Source organism: Felis catus, chromosome B4 (assembly GCF_018350175.1).
Source record: "Felis catus isolate Fca126 chromosome B4, F.catus_Fca126_mat1.0, whole genome shotgun sequence".
Taxonomy (NCBI): domain Eukaryota; kingdom Metazoa; phylum Chordata; class Mammalia; order Carnivora; family Felidae; genus Felis; species Felis catus.
The window spans coordinates 83,628,079-83,648,154 of record NC_058374.1 but is presented as its reverse complement, the minus strand read 5'-3'; the positions used below and the strand labels follow the sequence as shown (position 1 = coordinate 83,648,154).

Sequence of the window (20,076 nt, the reverse complement as noted above, 5' to 3'; positions counted from 1 at the left end):
AGTTTTGCCTCTTTATAATTTCCCCCCAAAAAAGGTTTGTTTTTGGAGAAGACTTTCCCTTCACTAAAAGTATACAAACAGTTAGGACGACCGTTTTTCAGACTTGATGATTCAGGAACCTGACTGAGAAGGACTATGGATGTAGAAGGCTGGAGGTAAATGAGAACGCTTCTGAGTCCCCTTCCAGTTATGAGATTCCATGATTCCTTTGTATCTCTGGTGGACTTTCCATTCTGCCTAGTTTTTGGACATCTGTCCCCATAGTGGAAGTATTGGATAAAGGTTAAGAAAGCAAGTGCTAAAGCCAAATTTCCTGGCTTTGAGCCCTGTTCTACCATTTACCAGTTCAATAACCTTACATTACTTAACTTCTCTGTACCTCAGTTTACTTATCTATAAAATAGTGATAATAAAATATGTATCTCATAAGATTGTTGTAAGATTAAACAGGATACATAAAACACTTTAGGATAGTGACACAGTGTAAGCACTCCAAGAATTTTAGCTGATTATTATCATCTTTCTGTCAATTATTTCTACTTCTAAAGCTGGGCTCTTCTGTCTGGTTCAGATAGTCTCTCTTCACATACCATTTCTGACTATGTCAGGATACTTTTGACTAGAAGGAACAGTAAACTCAACTCAAAAGAGCTTAAATGATAATAAGACTTATGACCTCACATGTTGGGAGGTACCATCCAGGTTGACTAATTCTGTCTATCTCAGCATCAAGGATCCAGGCTTTTTCTATCTGCTCTATCATCCTCTGAGTTTATAGAATATTGCAGTCCTGCATCATCTGCACACAAGACTATCTTCAGTAGAAGATAACCATTCTTTTCTAGTGGCTTTTTTTCTTCTTTTAAATAGAGTGAATGGCCTTTCCTTCCTTTCTTTCTTTCTTTTTCTTTTTTTTTTTTTATGACCTTTCTTTGAAGCCACTCACCTGGCAAAGTCCTCTCATATTTCACTGGTGATGATTGAGTCACTTGTCCCTTCTCAAACCAGTCACAAAAAGGAAACAATTGCCACAATTGATCTAGCCCACCTTCTCGGGCTCAGGGATAGGGTCACCTTCCTTGATCATGTGTCCTCAGAGGAAGGCAAACACCAAAAGAAAATCTGGGCTAGACTGTTAAGTGTGGAAGAAAGGGGAGATTTGAGTGGTGTGCTAGGATACCTCTTCCTCTGCTATTTGCATTTTCCCTGGAGTAAGAATTACTTTATCTTTTATAGCTCATTAAATGCTGGTAGTCTCAGTGGAAATGCCTATCAAAATTCTTAAAAGTGGATGGATCGTTAATCACTGTCTTATGGGTGTTTTTAAGAATCTAAAGCTCAAGTTTTTCTGTTTCCCAATGAATGAAGAAAACCATGTAGCTCCTTAAAACTGCAGTTGGGGAGCACCTGGCTGGCTCAGTCAGTAGAGCATGCAACTCTTGATCTCGGGTTGAGTTCAAGCCCCACATTGGGCATAGAGCCTGCTTTAAAAAAATAAATAAATAAATAATTTTTAAAACCCTGCAGTTGGAATATAGGACCATATTCCACAGGTGACTATTATGAAAGACCTTTTTTTTGTTCGGTTGATTTTTCCCATAGTGCTTTGGCTGAAAACAGTGTTTGGACACTGAAGTTGGTCTAGGTATTCAGATAGTTGAGCCTTTTCCAACTTCTGTGTGAAGAGGAGCTGCAAAGTTGTCATTCTGATTTGAAGAAATACACCTATTTGGTAATTGAGACCTAGAAAAAGAAACACCCAGTCGCTTTATATTTTTCTGTTTCACTGTCCCCCTTTTTAAATTGAGATACAAAGAGCATATAGTTTTGTGTAAGTTTAAGGTGTACAACATAATGACGTACATATATACCATGAAATGATTACCATAGTGTTTACCTAACATTCCTCTCCTTATGTAGCTACAAAAAATTTTTTTTCCTTGTGATGAGAACTTTTAGGATCTACTGTCTTAACAACTTTCAAATATACTTTACAGCAGCATTAACTATATGGTCATCATGTTGTACTTTGCATCCCCAGTACGTTTTGTCTTCTAAATGGAAGCTGCTACCTTTTGACCAGCTTCATCCAATTTCCCCACTCCCCAGCTGTCACATTCTCTTTCTGACAGAGAACTCTGTTTGAGGCTATTTAAGCCTGAAAAAAGAAAAATATTCAAGGTCAATTACATGATACAAGAAGTAAACTTAATTTTGTGGGACTCCGCAGCAGATTTAGCATCAAGATTGAAACCATTTATAGCTTATTATAGGGAAAAACTATAGAGTATAAGAGTTAAGACTGCTTAAGAAGTAGTGAGATGATACTGTGCCAAGAGTTTTCTCGGAGAGGCTTGTAGGCTCCTCTCAGGAGGGTACAGAAAGGAGGTCTGATATCGGGAGGTGGGGGGAAATTGCATGAAGTCATATTTAAGATCTCTTCCAATTCTGATCTCTATTGATGTTTCCCACCTAAGAGATATGGAAAAGGCATGTGCTGGGTTTTATTACACTTCAAACTAGAGACAATGGATGCCTGATTTACCCATGGGAGAAAAAATAAATATGTGTATATGCAGTCTCCATGTACAGCCAATGATCCATAAAGCTTCGTGGGTTCGTAGAAGTCTTTTTATAGAATCCTCTGGGTAATAGATCCAGTTAATTAAAAAATAGAATATTGGCCATTTTATTGTGTAGTTTGTTTCTTCCAGTATTTGTCATCTTAAATTCAACTGTATGACTGTGATTGTATGAATGACTCTCTGGCCTTTTAAAGGGCCTTCATTTAGCCCTGTGCCAACTAAGTCTCTAGGCAGCTGCCCAAGAGTCACCACAAGGTGAACAAAGCAATAATCTTGCAGACTGTTTAACTTATGCCAGGATGAGATTACCTGTGCTCCTTAAGAGCCTTCAGGGTCTTATCATTGAAACTGATTTGAAGGAGGAAAAAATGCCTGGTGTGACAGTTTTCTTGAATCATTGCTATTTGTTTGGCTCTGTTTCTAAGGCCACATGGAATAGATACGAAGTCTGGGAGAGTTTCTAGTCTTATCTTTTTTTTTTTTTTTAAGTTTATTTATTTTGAGAGAGGGAAAGCACAAGTGGAAGAAGGTCAGAGAAAGAGGAGAGAGTGAGAATCCCAAGTAGGCTCCACACTGCCAGCGCAGAGCCTGATGTGGGGCTCCAACTCACAAACCGTGAGATCATGACCCAGTCTGAAGTCGGACACTTAACCGACTGAGCCACCCAGGTGCCCCCCCCCAGTCTTCTCTTTTTAAAGAAAGGAAAGAAGCATTCAGAATTGAAGTAGTCTGTAATCTATGTAAGGAGCAACCTCAGCAAACTTGTGTTTGAGTGTGTGCATGGATTACTGTGTTGATTGACTTCATTGCAGGACTTCCCAGGTGCCAACAGTAATGAAGAGCTGGCCGCCCCTGCAGTATGGATGCTCTGTATCATTGGGAGACTGTAGAATGACTGAACAAATAGTGAATAACAAAGCAAAGATTTTCTCTTCCTTCAGGGGGAGACCCAGTTTTTATAAAGGACAGCTGACCACAAAGCTCGCTACTCCTTCAGTTTGCTTAAGCTAAAGGAAAGAATTTAAGAATTTATAAACCATCTCCTGATTTTGCTGCTTTTTGGTGGGGGAGACACTTGAAGTTGGTAACATTGTTGTGGTTTGTGGTAACTGTGGAAGTTCTCCCTTGGGAAAGGAGAGTAGTCCTCTCTGGTGGTGAATAGAGCTTTATGGTGTTTTTCTTCTTTTTGGAGAGAGTCTAGTGAGTTAACTCTATCATGTGCTCAAGCTGAAAATGTGAGCAGATTTCTGTAGGAAACAAGGGAGGCAAATAAAATGCTAAGAGGGCTCATACTACATTGCTTCAGAATTGACTCCTGGTGAATTTCAAGGTTATTATGCTGGGTAAAAGAATCCAGGTAATGTGTGATGTAAAATTCTAACAAATGAAGGCTAATCTGTAGTAACAGCAGATCAGTGGTAGGCTGTGGGTGATGGAGAGGGGAGGAAGGGCTTACAAAAGAGCCAGAGACTTTTGGGGTGATAATGTGCTCACTACATTGGTTGTAATGATGATTTCCCAGGTGTGTGCATGTTTCATAATTAAATTGTACGTTTTAAATATATGCAGTGTATCATATGCCAGCTTTACCTCAATAAAGCTTTTATTATTTTTTTAAGACTTTATTTTTAACTAATCTCTACACCCAGTGTGGGGTTCGAACTCACAACCCCAAGATCAAGAATTGCACATTCCACCAACAGCCAGCCAGGCACCCCTACCTCAATAAAGCTTTTTTTAAAAGAAGAAATTAATCCAGGGGCAGCAGTTATTCAGAGACCCTTTTCTGGGTTACAGGGTGACTGCTGCAGACTAGTGTGAAATACAAGTCTTGTGTGTATGGATAAACACTTCCTGTTTAATGCGTCTGATGTTTCTTTAGGAGTCCATAGAGGCTACTGTATTATATCGAAGAAGATGTCTAACAGTAACACTACTCAAGAGACCCTGGAAATAATGAAAGAATCAGAAAAAAAACTGGTGGAAGAATCTGTAAACAAAAACAAGTTTGTATCTAAGACTCCAAGTAAGGAAGAAACTGAGAAAGAGAGTGAAGATACTAGTTTGCGTCAGGAGACACAGGTAAGAATTAGAAGTACATCATATGCACACTCATTATACCAGAATAGAATGGTAGCATAAGTGGTATTGGCAGTCTGTAAGAAGCCAGTCACTTGATTCTTCCTAAAAACCTATTTTCCAGCTTTCAAGAACTGTCTCCTTCCTTTTTTATCATAAAATGTCCACAGTGAAGTCTAAAGAAGACAGAGTAATTTCCTAATCCATTTGGACCTGAGTTACACTGGTTCTTGCTACCTTTTGATATTTTTGAACTATCAAAAAATAAACTGTATACAAACACATTATTTAACAAGTCATAATATGGCTCATACAATAAATTCTTAAAATTACAGCTGCCTGGCTTTACACACAGTGTTAAATTCATATCCTGGTTGTGTTAAAGCAGTCAGCATTTTCTGGGTCAGAAATAATCTCTGAACTTGCCACTTGCTAAGTGAGTGAGAAGAATTTCACTCTTTGGTTGCCATGTTGTTTTCCCTCCAGATTCGTAGTGCAGTGCAGATATGATGGCAGTAGATGGCCAGCCGAGCTTCCTCCAGGGCTCCTGTTTGATACCCAGACAGCTAAGACTCTGAGCCTCTAGTTTACCTGTTCCAGTCCTCTCTTTTCTGTGGTCACTGCTAGTTTCCTGTGTTACCCAGATCCAGATTATATAAATCCTTTCCTTCGTGCCCAGGGGTTAGACTGGTCTTTATTGTATGCTTAGGAGATAGACAGTAAGAAGTTAGTTTAAAAAGCAGTGGCAACCACTAGAAACTTGAAACATAATTTCTTTTGACAACCCAATTCATCTAGGCTTTTTCTTCTTAAGAGATTAAAACAGCAACAACATAAAGGGATGAATTAAAATCAGACAGCTCTCTGAAATATTTTCTTCTCCTGCTGCCTGTTCTTCTACTGTCTTTCCACTTAACAGCTTGCCAGATCTCTGTCCTGGCTGCTTTTCTTTCCATTATCTTTTGCATCTGAGTTGTCATTCCCCGCCCATCCTCCCAGAGTTTGTAGAGACAGTCTGCCACCGTTCCAGCTATACTTTCAGCCTCCACTGATACCAATAATGAATTTTAAATCCTCAGGACAGATAAGTGATGAATGTTTAATTATGTGCTGTCATATTACATGGAAGGTAGTAATTAAATGAACTTCTGGATCCAAGTTATTCTAAGGAGACCACTTGAAGAGGTGTTCTGAACTCCTGTTGTGTGTACTCCTTGAAGATAGGCAGAAAAGAAGGGATGTGTACAGGTGTTACACACCTTATAGACACTCAGTTCAAGAATGTTTTCACCTGGATATACAAATAGATCATGTCGGAGGTTGGAAGGGAACTCGCCTCCCCTCTGACTTGTTGCTGCTGCTGGAGCAGGTGGAGCTGCTGCTGCCATCTACTGGAGCTCCTGATCCTTCTAGAAGTCTTTAGTCTTGTCCCACCCTTCAGAAGCCCTCTCCCCTCCGCCATTTCCTAACAGATCATGTGCCCTTTCAAGAGCACTAAAAATTCTGCTCTTTCTTCTACCTTTCCCTGCCCCTCCCCCTGACTCATACCCTGGAAGTCTCCCCAGGAGTCTTACTGATGCTGTCAAGGGAGTGCTTCTTATGAAGTTGGAGTTAGAAAGTTTGCAGAAAGAGGACTTTCATTACTTGCACTGTGTGAGATGTATTATTAGAATCAGCAATTGGAACTCAGAACGTCTTTCATATGCAAACAGTGCTATAAAAGGCAGGTTCTGAGACTGAATTTTGAATGGGCAAATTAACCCTGACGTAACACCTGTCTTCAGCCAACCAGCTGAGTGTGACCTTCTAGCTGGGCTTTCTGCCTTTAAATTTGTGATCCTTTTGGATTCATCTACCATACTGCTTTATACAGATGGCCATGAAATAGAGATCTGATTATGTTCATTTTTTTCAAACGTTCTGTGTGTCTCATTGTCCTAGGCCAAGACCCAAATTTGTCAGCATGGCATATTGTGACCTAGTCCCTTGCCTGGCCATCCGCCTCTGGCGTTCTGTGCATCGGCATTATCTGATTCATTGGTCCCTGTTATAAGTAAGAGCTGAAAAGTTTGGAGAAAGCATGCTTTCTTTGCATAGAATGCCTTATGTGGTGTTCTTTTCTTGGCCTCCTCCAACGCCTGAACCTCCCATGCCAGCATCTGTCTAATACCGGTTTATCCGTCAAAACTCAGTTGAGATGTGTCTTTCTCCAGGAAGCCTTCCCTGACAACCTTAATCACCCATTGCAGGTCTACACTGTATATAATTCTTTGAGTAATGCCTATCTCTGTCTCCTTCACAGAACTATAAGCTCAGTGAAGCCCAGGATTAGGTCAGTTTGGGCTCACCATTGTATCTCTAAGGCCCACACAGTTCTTGGCAGGCACTCAATATCTGTGAATGTATGTGTTTGTGAATTACTAGGTCTGGGTTAGACACTTGCACCATGTGCTCCTATAGCACTGCATAACTATTTCTGGAATGCATTTGTACTGTATTGTAATTGTCTATTTGTCTGTCTTCTCCAACAGGATTATGAGTCCCTTTTGGACAAGGTTTGTGTTTTTTATCTCTGTATCCCCCAGTAGTTAGCATGGTGCCTGGTACATATTAGACTTTAAGTACGTGTTTGACAATGAAATGAAAACTATCCATTCTGGGAAGTAAGCAGATTCATATATTGCTTGTAAGGCTATAAATTGGAATAATCTCTTTGAAGGGCAATTTGGCAATACTTTATAAAATTTTTAATTAAAAAAAATTTTTTTAATTGGACTACAGATATACTGTATTTGTAGATGTGCTTAATGATGTGGTCATTGAAGCATTGTTTATACAAATGAAAGATCAGAAATATCCTAAATGGCATGATTTAAGGGACTGGTAAAATAAGTTATGGGATAGCCACAGAGTGAAATACCATATTAGACATTAAGCAAAGCAGTAGATCTTCTATAGAATAACATCTGTGAAAAAAAAGTTTAAAGGCAAGGTTCAGAGTAGTGTGTACAATATACATCTATTTGGTTTAAAAAAAAAAAAAGAAAGCCTGTGTGTGCACATGTACAATAAACTTCTACATATTCATAAAAGATATATGGAAAGATGACAAGAAAGTCAGTACTACTTGAGTCATTAGGAGAGAACCAGGTGGCTGGGGGACAGATATGAAAGGAGACTTATTATATATACCCCCATTATACCTCTTGAATGTTTGTGCTCTGTGTATGTTACTACCTTTTTGAAAAAACAGTTAACACATTCCTGGACTATGGCTCTTCCCTTACTGTGACATCTCTTACATTGACCAGACTCACCATCATTTCTTACTTTTTCCATCTGCCTTCCTGATTTTCCATTTTGCATTGTGGCAGTGTTGTTTGGTAACTAGTGAAAAGGAAAAAGGAAAGAAATCCTCACCTACCCAGAACCCTACTGGTACTCTGCCTTTGTCTTGTTTTCCCTTCGCCACCTAACCTCAGTTCTCTCCATACTTCAGTGGCAGTGAGTTCCATTCTGAACATCTGAGAAGCCCTAGGTACTTCATCCCATACATAGCCCTACCTCATCTCTTCCCAAAAGCCCCCATTTTGACTTTGCAGCTGTTCAGAGACCCCATCAATTAATTCGTTGTTTCTTCCCTCCTCCTACCACAGGCCCTCATTCTTCATCTTCTTCAGCTTCTATTCTGCTCCTTACCCACTCTTTTTACCCTCCCTTTGCTCTGGAAGTCTTGTCCATATCTTCCATGCTCCCTTAGTTTTATCCTGTCCCAGACAGGCTATAAGAGCCACAACCAGGTGCTTAGAACTGGGAGGATTCTCATCCTCAGTGAGGGAGACATTTGGCAAGAAGTGTCTTCATTCCATATCAGCAGCATAGGGACAGGTCCTTTGAGTATCTCAAGTTGGAACTCTGAATGTGTTTTCCTATAAAGATGTTACAATAAGTGATGATTAAGGGCCATATTGCCTGTTCATTATGGGTTAACTAGGCTCCTGTGATCATGCTTGGGAAAAAGCACTCTGTCAGTGCTATGGTAGTGACATTTCCAGAAGCCTCCTAATTAAGAGAGAATTCTGTGGCTTATCCAAAAGTAATTTTTATTAACCTGTGAAGGCTAACCAGTAAGTGTCTTCCTATTCATTTTCTTCATGGTAAGTGGTGATGTGCTATAGGTGGCCCGTGGTCCCTTCCGTGTCACAATTGCTAGGGCTGTAGCAGAGGGGGACGGGGGGACAACTGCACCAAGTGGTTCTCATCATAGTTTAGCTACTGTAATGCTTTTTCTTTGTAAACTTGTATTGTTTTTAACCTAAGTGCTGATTTTCTACACCTTTAATATTTTCTAATCCCCTTGTAACAGAGGCGGACATCCAGCCATGGTCATGCCAGGAAAAGAGCCAAGGTGAGAGCCCTTTCTCTACATAGTAGTCCCCCCTTATCTGAGGTTTCACTTTCCATGGTTTTACTTACCACACTTCAACCATAGTCCAGGAGTGGATGATCCTCCTTTTGATATATCATCAGAAGTTCATTGGTAGCCTACTGATACGTCACAATGCCTGTAGCATGCACCTCACTCCATCTCATCATGTAGGCATTTTATCATCTCACATCATCCCAAGAAAAAGAATGAGTACAGTACAGTAGGATGTTTTGGGTGGGGGGAGAGACCACAGTTATGTAGGTTTTATTATAGTGTAATTGTTCTATTTTATTGTTGTTATTGTTCATCTGTTACTGTGCCTAATTTATAAATTAAACATTATCTTAGGTATGTATGTATAGGGAAAAAAACATAATATATATAGGGTTCAGTACTATCCATAGTTTTACGCCTCCACTGGGGGTCTTGGGAAAGTATCCCAGATGATAAGAGGGACTACTGTAGCTTCTTTTCTACTGTTATTAGTAATACATTTCACAATGGACTTATCATTAATATCTACTTTATTTGGATTATATATAGGCAAAGTTTTTCTGCCTGCACTTTATACTCTAATTGTGAATGTGCACACACACATGCACACATTTCCTATTGGAGGGTCTGGCTTTATTTTTCTCCATTACCTTTAGTTCAGCCACAGTCTATTTCTGATGCCCAGCTGTAGTCTGTCACAAAGCCTGAGCACATTGGTACTGGTTCTGCTGGAAAGCCAGTTTCTCTCCTCACCTCTGGTTTCTCTAGGAGTACTATGAGTGTTATTTTTCCCTCCAACATTTTTTTCCCATTTACCCTTCAAGATAAATCCTGCACCATTAGTAGAAATGACTCAACAGTTTTGGACATCCTAAAAATACAGCCTTTGGCGGGGCGGAGGGGGGGTACTTTTTAGGTTGGGCCAGGGAGGAGGATTTTGTTTTTAATCATTTTTTGATAAAATTAGCACATCACAGACTATTTGGAGCAGCGTTATCAAGGAGGACTATATGTGTTAGTGTGTGATGGCTTTTTAATTTTAGTTGAGGGAACAATAAAATATTAAACCTTTCCTGGGTCACCTGAGTAGCTCAGTGACTTGAGTGTCCAACTCTTGATTTCAACTCAGGTCATGATCCCAGGATCATGGGATCAAGCCCTGCACTGGGCTCCATGTTGAGTGTGAAGCCTGCTTAAGATTTTCTCTCTCCCTATTCCCCTCTCCCCCACTGACACATGCGCTCGCTCTCTCTCTCTCTCTCTCTCTCTCTCTCAAATAAAAAAATAAAAAATTTAAAAAAACCCAAAAAACCCTTTCTTGCAGTGAGAAGAATTGTCACCAGAGGAATAATTAAGGGTGTCTACCCCACCCCCTTTCCCCCCCAAAAAGCAATGGCAGAATTTGGGAGTGGCTCAGACAGTATGTGGCTTGGATTTGAACACCACACATAGGATAAATTGAGTCTGTGTTTTGCCTGACATGGCCTAAATCCACAGTGATGGGCTTGATGTTAAAGTTTACAACAGAAGGTGTTCACTTCTACTTAATTTCCACCCAAGCTTTTTGAGATAAGTAAGACAGTTGTTATGTCCATTTTACAGATTAGGTAACTTGGATTTATAGAGACTGAGTGAATTTGACAAGATATTCATTAGTAAGTGGCAGAACTTGGCTTGAAGTCAGTTCTTCAGACTTGCGAGTTCTTTGCACTATACTGCACAACCCAGAATACACATGCCATGTTTTGTGCTATTATATTTACTGTAAACCTTGATTTTATTATAAGAACTCTTAGAAAATGTTTGTAGGTAGATTTCCAGTGAGTCAATTCTATAATTTTTGGTTTTGGGGATCCTTAGGAGAGCAATGATTTGCAAAGTATTCTTTAGCCAGCGAAAGTAAACCAAGTGCATTAGCTTCTTACCACGTTAAATCCCAAATGTTATAAAAATTTCTTTCTCTTTACTCTTTTCAGACACTTCTTTCCATACCCTTGCCACCTCAGGTTTAGAGTCATTTAGCATTTATTATCACTCTGTTCTAGGCACTGTGTTAACATAGTTTATGTCACTTAATTCTCACAAGCCATCCTTTAAGTATTTTTATCCCCATTTCATTGAGGGAAAAACAGAGATCCAGAGAGGTCAAGTAGTTTGCTCAGGGTCTCTCATAGCTCATGAGCACAAGAGCAGGAGTTGAAGCTAGGACTTCTGGCTCTTAAATCCAGTATCTACTAAGCTCTGCTACTGTGTATTTTCAGTAAACCTCTGGATCTGAAATTGGTAGAGAAAGGAGGTAGAGAAAGCTAAGTGAAGTGGTTTTCCTATCATCTGTTCAAGGTAGCCATTTTGTTTTTATATGTCTACTAATGTAAGCAGGGGAATTATCTTTGAAGTAAATCAGAACTGGCGAGTAAGGCCTGTTTGAAGGGAAAAACAAAAAAACCTGTACTTAATGGAAGCAGCAACTAACAGAGCCAAAGAGGATACCCTTCGTTCAGCGAAAAGCTTTCTGAATGTCCACCAAGTGAGTAATATATATATATTTGTTTGTTTGTTCGTTTCAGTCTAATTCCAAGCTGAAGTTGGTGCGCAGCCTGGCAGTGTGTGAGGAGTCCTCTGTCCCTTTTGCTGATGGGCCACTGGAAACCCAGGTATGTCCTTTATAAGAGTAAGTGTAACTTTTGAGTTTGGCCATTGTTTGGTAAACTGTAGTGTAACAACCACAGCATCAGCATTAGGCCTGGAAACCAGGGTAGAAGGGGCTTCAAAACAGGTGGTTGTGGTAAAGCAGGGTGCATGGGTGAGAACATGAAGCATAGGTCTTCACACCTGGACCACCTGAGATGATGCAGATGAGGAGATCCCAGGGTTGAATCTTGTTTTCCCACCCACACTTTTTCCCTCTGGTGATTAGAACCGTATCTGTCCAGTTTCTATGCCAAGAACAGCCAGTGTAACTTGAGCTCTCCATATAGTGGCTGTGATCGTTGGCAGAAAAGGTTTGGCTTTTCACCCTTTTGGTAGAACAAAAACTAAGACAATTTAATCAACAAAATACTATCTTCTGTAACTCAAGATTCCCCTTCTATGACATTTCAAGGGAGAGTAAAATCCTGTGGGAGAATTGAAATTCTTTTCCCCCTTTGATAATATTCCTCTTTTCTCTTGTCTAAGGATATAATTCAGTTGCACATCAGCTGCCCCTCTGACAAAGAGGAAGAAAAATCCACAAAAGATGTCTCTGAAAAGGAAGACAAAGAGAAAAACAAAGAAAAGGTCCCAAGGAAGATGCTTTCTAGAGGTGAGGACTTTCCCCACCTCTTTTGTGTCCTATGTAGTGCTCTGTAGTGTCTTTTCCTTCCATCTTGGAACCTGCTGACCTTACTGGCCCAACAGTTCCTAGTGTCTTGCTGACTTGGGGAGGTGCCTAACTAGGTAGGTTACTTTCTTTGCTGATTTAGCCAACCCTGCCTTAGGGGCTAACATGCTATAGAGAGCTACTCTGTTAATGTTGGCACTGTCTATAAGAAGTCATCGTAGTTAATTCTGATTCTATTTCTGCTGTGGAATAAGTAGTGACATGATTCATCACTAGTAGCAGATCCTCCAGATACCGTTTATATTTTGATTTGGGGATGCTTAGAGTGATTTTTTTTTTTAAATCAGGTTTGTATCTAATTATTAAGCTGTCTGTGGTTTTAAACTCTTGGGCTGGTAGCAAAAATACCTGCTCCATAGAAGTTATAGTTGAGAGGAAAAGGCAATCTTGGGATTAAATTTTTATAAATAAATAAATAATAAATAACATTTGAAGCTGTTTGCTGAGATTCTGGAAAATTCAGCCCCAACTGCTCTTACCTGGAATTTATTTTCTTTAACTAGAATAAAATCTGCTTTGTTTTGGTTAAAACATTCAGCAAATTTTAATTATAGTCAGGTAGCTTTTCAGTGTAATACTGATGCAACACTGTGACCCAGATTCTACCTTCCATCATTGTCATGGGGAGTTGGGGGCAGGAGCTGGCAAATCAAGCATCATTCTGGTTTTTAAGCTAAAACCCTCATTGAATTGTGGGCTTCTGCTTATGATTAGATTTCATGTGAGGTGGTTTCATTTATTTTAAATTTCTTTTGTTGTGGTGGTTCTAGACTCCAGCCAAGAATATACAGACTCCACTGGAATAGACCTACATGAATTTCTTGTAAATACACTGAAAAAGAACCCAAGGTAAAAACATTATTTGATGGAAGGGGGATAGCAGGGCCCAGCAGAATACCTAAGAGGTCAAGCAGCTTCTCAAAATTTTTCCATTACTCGAATCTAGGATTCCCACCCCCCTCCCCCACCATTTCCCTCCAGTATAGTTTTATATTCTGCGAGGGATTCATAGTACCCTCGTGTTGAGGTGTCTGCTTTCAGAAGAGTTGAGACAAATTCTGTGGAAGGAGAATGCAGAGGCAAAGAAATCTAAAGGCTTGGGAGTATGATTTAAAAGTACAGGGAAAAAAATTGATATGTATAAAAACTAAATATACATCTATAATCAGACAGAATGTAGACTACTGATTAGATTTTATAAGTGTAAAGTATGTGTTTAAAGGAACATAGCTGCCAGCAGAATTAGGTTTCTGATAAGGAAAACAAAGTACATGATTAGGAGGATCTGCAAAATGATTGTTTCTCTACTTGATTGTTTTTCTTTTTTAAAGTAATATAAGACAGGCCCGTGAGGTCTGTCTACGTTATTGGTCTGCTATTGGGGGTTGGATCTGTTCCTCCCTTCAGCTTCTGTAGTGTGCAGGTTTCAATGCTTTCAATGTCTATGGGAGGGCTGCTTTTTGTTTTGTTTTGTTTTAATCTTTTCTAAACAGGGACAGAATGATGCTGCTAAAATTAGAACAGGAGATTCTGGAATTTATTAATGACAACAAGTAAGTTACTTGAACGAAATACACATTTAAAGGTGGGAGGGGGCACTGAAAAGAAATTTAGGTACAACTTTAGGATATCCCCCTTTCATATTTCCCTTGAAGTCTGAATTTTGAAGTAATTACTCACTGGGAACCAAAAGAAATTGGGGAGAAGTAATCAGAATGAATTAAAAAGTGTATTGTGAAAACCAAGCAAGGTTTTTAAGTTATTGCATAGACTTGAGTTGAAAAGAATTGATATCTTTTCAGTAGCTAGCCCTTGTCCCATATTTAATTATTCTTCAAATTCTCCATTTTTTCTTTGTAGAATACCATACAGGAAGGGGAAACCTAGGAATAGTCTTAATGAGGGTAGTGGATCAGAGTGATCTACAAAATGCTATAGATAAAGAAGCTGAGAGAACCTTTTTGGTTCCCATTGAGTGAGGATCTATCTTCCTTATAATAAGTCTGTTCCTCTTAAGAAATTCTCTACTTTAGACACTTGTAAGAAAAATTACAATTGGTTATTATTGCTGTTGTTTTTCCTTATTTCACTTCCCCGCCCCCTGGTTTCCCTTCAGTAACCAGTTCAAGAAGTTCCCTCAGATGACCTCATATCACCGGATGCTATTACACCGGGTAGCTGCCTATTTTGGGATGGACCACAATGTTGATCAAACTGGAAAAGCTGTCATCATCAACAAAACCAGTAACACAAGAATGTAAGGGAGGAAAGAGATTGGAAGACTTTCCTGGGATAGCCTCTAGCGTGGAAGAGGAAGGTGTAGGATCAAGATGTCTTTCTGGGGAGGGGACAATGTGGAGGGTTATATTATCAATTCCTACTCTTTGTGAGGAGTGAGAGATAGATTCTAGGAGGCACTTGTGTTTTGTGAAGGCGGGCCCCTGGCGTCTCTTCACCTTTATTGATAGGACAGGTATAACTTTGGAGGAAGACAGCTTACAAAGAATTGACCTTGAAGATTTCACTGTGGCTTTGTGGATGTGTGACTCCAGAAATCCCTTGAGGGAGAGTTGTGGAATTTTTAAGAGTGCTATACTAGAAGGTCTGCTTCCTAACAAAAGGGTCTTTTTCCTTCCTTCTTTCTACATTTCTCTCCCAAACCAGCCCTGAACAGAGATTCTCAGAACATATAAAGGATGAGAAGAATACAGAATTTCAACAGAGATTCATTCTCAAGAGAGATGATGCCAGTATGGACCGAGATGATAACCAGGTGAAGAATGGAAAGGGGTGGGGCCATACAGAGAGATTGCAGTAAGAGAAACTGGGAGGGGAGAAGAATTTTTGTGGGATAAAGAAAACTCGAAATATCTTAGTATGGAGAAATGTATTGAGTTCTACTCAGTTGGCTGTGGCTTAATTTTGAGGACTGACTACATTTGTTGAGCTGAATGCCGCCCTCTTAGCCCCAGAGAGACATGGTGCTGAGTTTTGCTGGGTTTCCTCATTTGGCCTGGAACTCCCTGGTTCTGCCACTGACTTCTAGCTCTAGGTCATTTGGGGACAAAGCAAGGTTCCTCCCTGCTTCAGCCTTGATTCAGCTGACGGCTTCATTCTTTTTTTTCTTTAATAGTTAGGAATTTCTTTGGGAACCATTAAAAGTTATTTTATCCCACTTCTGTCTTATCCTAGCTCAGGGCTAGCCTTGGACTGGCAAAGTTGTGATGTAATTTACCCACTTATAAAGATGTTTCTGATCCCTTTCTGCAAACTCCTTATTTTCCCAACTCCTTCCACCAAGGTGAGTGAGTTGATTTGACATTTGATGCTGGGAATCTCAGGCAGTATCCCCTTTTTAATCTATTCCCGTGGGAATAAAACGTGAACAGTCTGCCCTATCGCTTCACTCATGGGCCTGGCTGTTGCCCTGACTTCTAGCCTACTCTTCAGATAGTAAGTTTTTGTTTGGGGATTAGTTTTCCCAGCCATATACAGCATTTAGATCCAGCCAGCCTCTGTTTGACCTCCAGAGGAGGTTAGGTGGAGAACCAGGATTAAGATTTGAAGAGCATGGTTGGGTAGAGCCAATATGAGTCTTGCTAATTGATGATAACTATAATAATATCTTACCTCTAGAGTCAAAATTAATTTTCTTGGGATATCGTATGGTCTCGAGACCAGGACTTTTCCTGCTTGCTACTTGAGTATTTGAGGGAGTCCTTTTGAGAAAAACACCATTATCTTTTGTGGACAAACACGCTGGGTCTGATTGAAAACAATGAAATATTTAAAAAAAGACAAAATTTTAAAAATCAGAAAGAGCCTTTCCATCCTGATGCCCTTCTCTCCATTTTCCCAAAACCCTTTTTCTGTGGATCAGGAATTATTCAGGCCTAGAGGCACATTGGGGCGGAGTAGAATCTGTCCATATTACGAACTTTTCATCTCTCAGCATCAGGCTTGATCCATAGTAGGGTAGGCTCTCTGCATTTTCGGTCCATGATATTAATAATAAATACATTAATTGTTATTTCTTTTGAGTGTTTCCCTGACCTAGATTCTGTTCTAAACACATTCTGTGCATTATCTCTTTTAATCCTCTCCACAACCCAGTATACATGGGGGTTATTAGCTCCACTTTAAATATAAGAAAACCGAGGCTAAGAGATGTTAAGTTACTTGCCTGAAATAACATTTTTCAGAAGTGACAGAGCTGAAATTCTGCCTGACCTCAAAGCCCATTATACTTTTTCTGCTCTGTCACTGGTTCACCAGTGCTAGGGGTACTTGAGGTCCTATGTCTTCTTGAAATGGGATTTGTAAAAAGACATTGAGTAGAATTTAGGTTCTTAATGCTAGTGAGAGTTAAATCTAGTGAAAAGTTGATACTCCTGAAGTTATACCTACCCGTGGAGATGGGTGAAGATCAGGAAGATCAGCGTAGAGCAGCAGCCTCCTTGGTTGCATCATCTGAAGCTTTCAGAGCCTCTGGATTAAAGGTCAGAATCTTTTATAACTGATGACATTCATTGGACGGGTTGTCTCCCCCAGAGCATCTTGCCTGCAAGAGCAGTATGGAAAAGGACACTGTGTATGACACCCTACCCAGGACAGTGCTCACAACTCAACAGGCCAAGAGAGGAAAACGATGATGGAGAGTTGGGTGGTGGGCTAGCCAGAGGTGGTGATCTGCCCAGTCATCCCTCATCACCTTCTCTACATTTTTCAGAGAATTTAAAGTTCTCTAACCTCCATTTCCTTCTTTTCCCTTTCTATCACTCTCTCTCTCTCTCTCTCCTTTCCACCGTACCTTATTTGTCTCTTCCTTTCCCTGTCCATCCTTCTTTCTGTTCTGTTCTCCTTTTCTCTCTCTTCTCCTCTTTATGTTGCTCTGTTCTCTTTCTTCTCTATTTCTGTAATTTCTGTCTCTTTCCCTCCCTCCAGTGGCTATAGTTAAGAGGAGAAAAACTGCTTAAGCTTTGAGGTTAGCTTCACTTGGATTTCATTCCCAAGGCCCTCTTTGCTGAGCTGTGTGTGACTTGGATCTTCAGGCCATGGCATTAGTGAGTAAAGAAGGGATAATATCAGGTGCTAGTTCTGTAAAACTCTTCTCTACATTCGGCTCTGCTAAATACCTGTTTCTTCTCCCTCGCTAGCTTCCTACTATCCCTTTCTTTCCCTCCAAAGCAATATTGTTTATTCCCTGGGCTATTCTCTTGATCCTTAGTACCTGATTACTAAAAGGAAGCAACCCAATCCTTATAAATAGTTGTTGTTCTTGACACTCTGGGTGGGGGTGGGGAGACGAAGAGGTTCCAATCATCCAGAAAACCTGATCTCCCAAACTGCATGGTCAGATGTACCCAGTGAAACCTGTCCAACACTGGAAATTTTATTTCTTTTTTTTTTTTCCATTTTTTTGATGGCAACTATAAACTCTCCCGGTTTCTCTTCCTTGCTGGTGTGCAGTGAGCTTGCAGTACGAGGAGAACTTAACTAGCTTAATTCTGCTCATCGATCTAGATCAGAGTTCCATTGCAGGATGGAAGGAGGAGCAAGTCAATAGAAGAGAGAGAGGAGGAATATCAAAGGGTCCGAGAGAGAATATTTGCCCGAGAGGTAAGTGTAGCTTCTGAGAGTTGTCAGCCCATAGCTTTTAGCTCTTAATCTTTGGAACTGTGATTGGAATGAACCCTCCGTAAATGTTTTGTTGTTGTCTTTTTTGAACCAACATCAGCCAGCTCCAGTTTGGTTCTCAAATGTGGCTTACTGGGAAACTGCAGATTTTTATTTGTATTATTTTTCATACACTTTGCAGTATGGCATACCAAGAGAACAAATGGAATGGCTGAATTTGGTAGATATGATTAGACTGAAAATAGAAATGGTTTTGGCAGGCCTTATGGAAGGGCCCTGACTCTTGCCTGTCCATCCCTTCTCCCACTTCCCCTCTTTCACTCCCACTATCCATTTTAGGCATCTTTGCTTCTAAGTGGAAAACTTAGTATCCACACAGCCTATATACATCCATCTTGTTTGGCCAGCCTCATTTTTAGGATATGTTGGTGGTTGTTAGAGCACAGATCTGGCATCCATTCTCTGAGCTCCACATTCCACATGCACAGAGGGTACCACTTACTATTCCCTCCTGTCTCTATCTGAACAGGAAGTCTCTTTCTTCCTCTATTTCCTACCTTGCTTCTTAGAATAGTATGGACTTTGTGGGCCAGAAGGCAACACGATCACTTTAGGCAACTTTATTCTTAAGAAGTGTGGGCCATATTAAATACACCCGGTACCCCTGTATTTGGTGGCCTTTGCCTACAAGACTGAAGAGAAGTATAGCAGAAATTCAGGAAAGGCTGTAGATAAGCAAGAGAGGAACAGATCTCCAGAAAATGTAGGCTCAAGATAGCAGTACTGTCTTACAGTCAAATTAGCAAACAAAGGAGGAAGAGCCAGCCTACCTTTGTAGTCAAAAGATGGCCAATTCTAATCAATATACTTCGATGAACACTACTCTCCTCTCATTTCCCCACTCTCCCCTCCGTCAGCAAGACAAAAAATACATTTATCTCTCCATCATCACCTAGCTCAGAAAAACATTGTCTCTGACTTGAAGAAAACTGAACTCCTCTATGAACGTGTTCCATTGTCTCAGGAGACCCAAGTGTTCCAAGGATCCTCAGTGGGGACAGATTCACAACAAACCTCCTGACCAAGGAGAAGGAATCATCTTACCTTCTGTTATATAGACTTCCATTCTGAGTCAGAAAAAAATCTGTCCTCCAGATTATCCAACCATAGCCCAAAGAGGGTCCTCTGCCTTTACCTGCAAACCAGTTGGGTGGAATGAGAGGAGAGAGGTCACTTGTACATGGCTGTGGCCGACGATGACCCTAAGTTGTGGACAGAGCAGGTTGGTGGATGATAATAACAAACATTTATATAGTGCTTACTATCTTTGAGACACTGTTCTTAGCACTCTGCATAAATGTATTTAATCCACACTAGGTCTTTGAGGTAGGTTATGTTACTTTCCTCATTATGAATGAGGGACTGAGGCATAGAAGGTTAAGTAATCTTAGATCAGAGCTCTAGTTAGTGAAAGGGTTGATATTTGAGCTCAAGCAGTCTGGCTCCTAAAGTAAACCACCTAAACTTAACCCCTAAAGTAAACCACCTCTCAATAGCTTGCTCTGCTCTGGGCTCTTCAGATTAGGAAGTACCAGTGATATCATAGTATAGCTATCTGTGATGTGCTGCTCTGCTTCCCTGACACATGGTAAATGACTGTCCCACCATGCCAGCCATTAGCAAAGCCATAGAGCCTCTGAAAGCACAAGTAGCTTTTAATAAGGTATTGGGGCTAATTAGGAACACCAGAACATAAGTGTGTATAACTGTAACAAAATCACAGTTAGCTCTTCTCTCCTTTTTTCTCCTGATTTCCAGTCTCTCAAGCCTCTACTAATTTATGTATTCTTTGTTAAATCCTTGTGGATTTACCACTTTTCATTTCAGCACTTCCTAACTCTTGTTGTGTTAAAAGCATCAGGAATCTCAGAAGGTCTAGACAAGGAAACATGTCCAAAGCCCACCATACT

The 20,076-nt window shown here is 40.2% G+C and overlaps 1 protein-coding gene across 28 annotated transcripts in view; it reads left to right on the top strand.

The window, feature by feature from the left end:
• The window catches only part of R3HDM2 (R3H domain containing 2), a 151,293-nt gene that overhangs the window by 102,990 nt on the left and 28,227 nt on the right, over positions 1 to 20,076 (top strand). For 13 of the 28 annotated variants that reach the window (XM_023257156.2, XM_045061981.1, XM_006933843.4 and 10 more), the window contains 10 exons: positions 4,468 to 4,667; positions 7,196 to 7,219; positions 9,031 to 9,072; positions 11,655 to 11,741; positions 12,265 to 12,391; positions 13,240 to 13,318; positions 13,963 to 14,022; positions 14,586 to 14,726; positions 15,134 to 15,242; positions 17,993 to 18,088. In XM_023257156.2, coding sequence (XP_023112924.1) covers positions 4,503 to 4,667; positions 7,196 to 7,219; positions 9,031 to 9,072; positions 11,655 to 11,741; positions 12,265 to 12,391; positions 13,240 to 13,318; positions 13,963 to 14,022; positions 14,586 to 14,726; positions 15,134 to 15,242; positions 17,993 to 18,088 — 930 coding nt within the window. In that variant the 5' untranslated portion in view covers positions 4,468 to 4,502. The remainder of the gene's footprint in view (positions 1 to 4,467; positions 4,668 to 7,195; positions 7,220 to 9,030; positions 9,073 to 11,654; positions 11,742 to 12,264; positions 12,392 to 13,239; positions 13,319 to 13,962; positions 14,023 to 14,585; positions 14,727 to 15,133; positions 15,243 to 17,992; positions 18,089 to 20,076) is intronic. The other 15 variants (XM_045061975.1, XM_045061967.1, XM_045061971.1 and 12 more) reach the window with 6 other exon arrangements.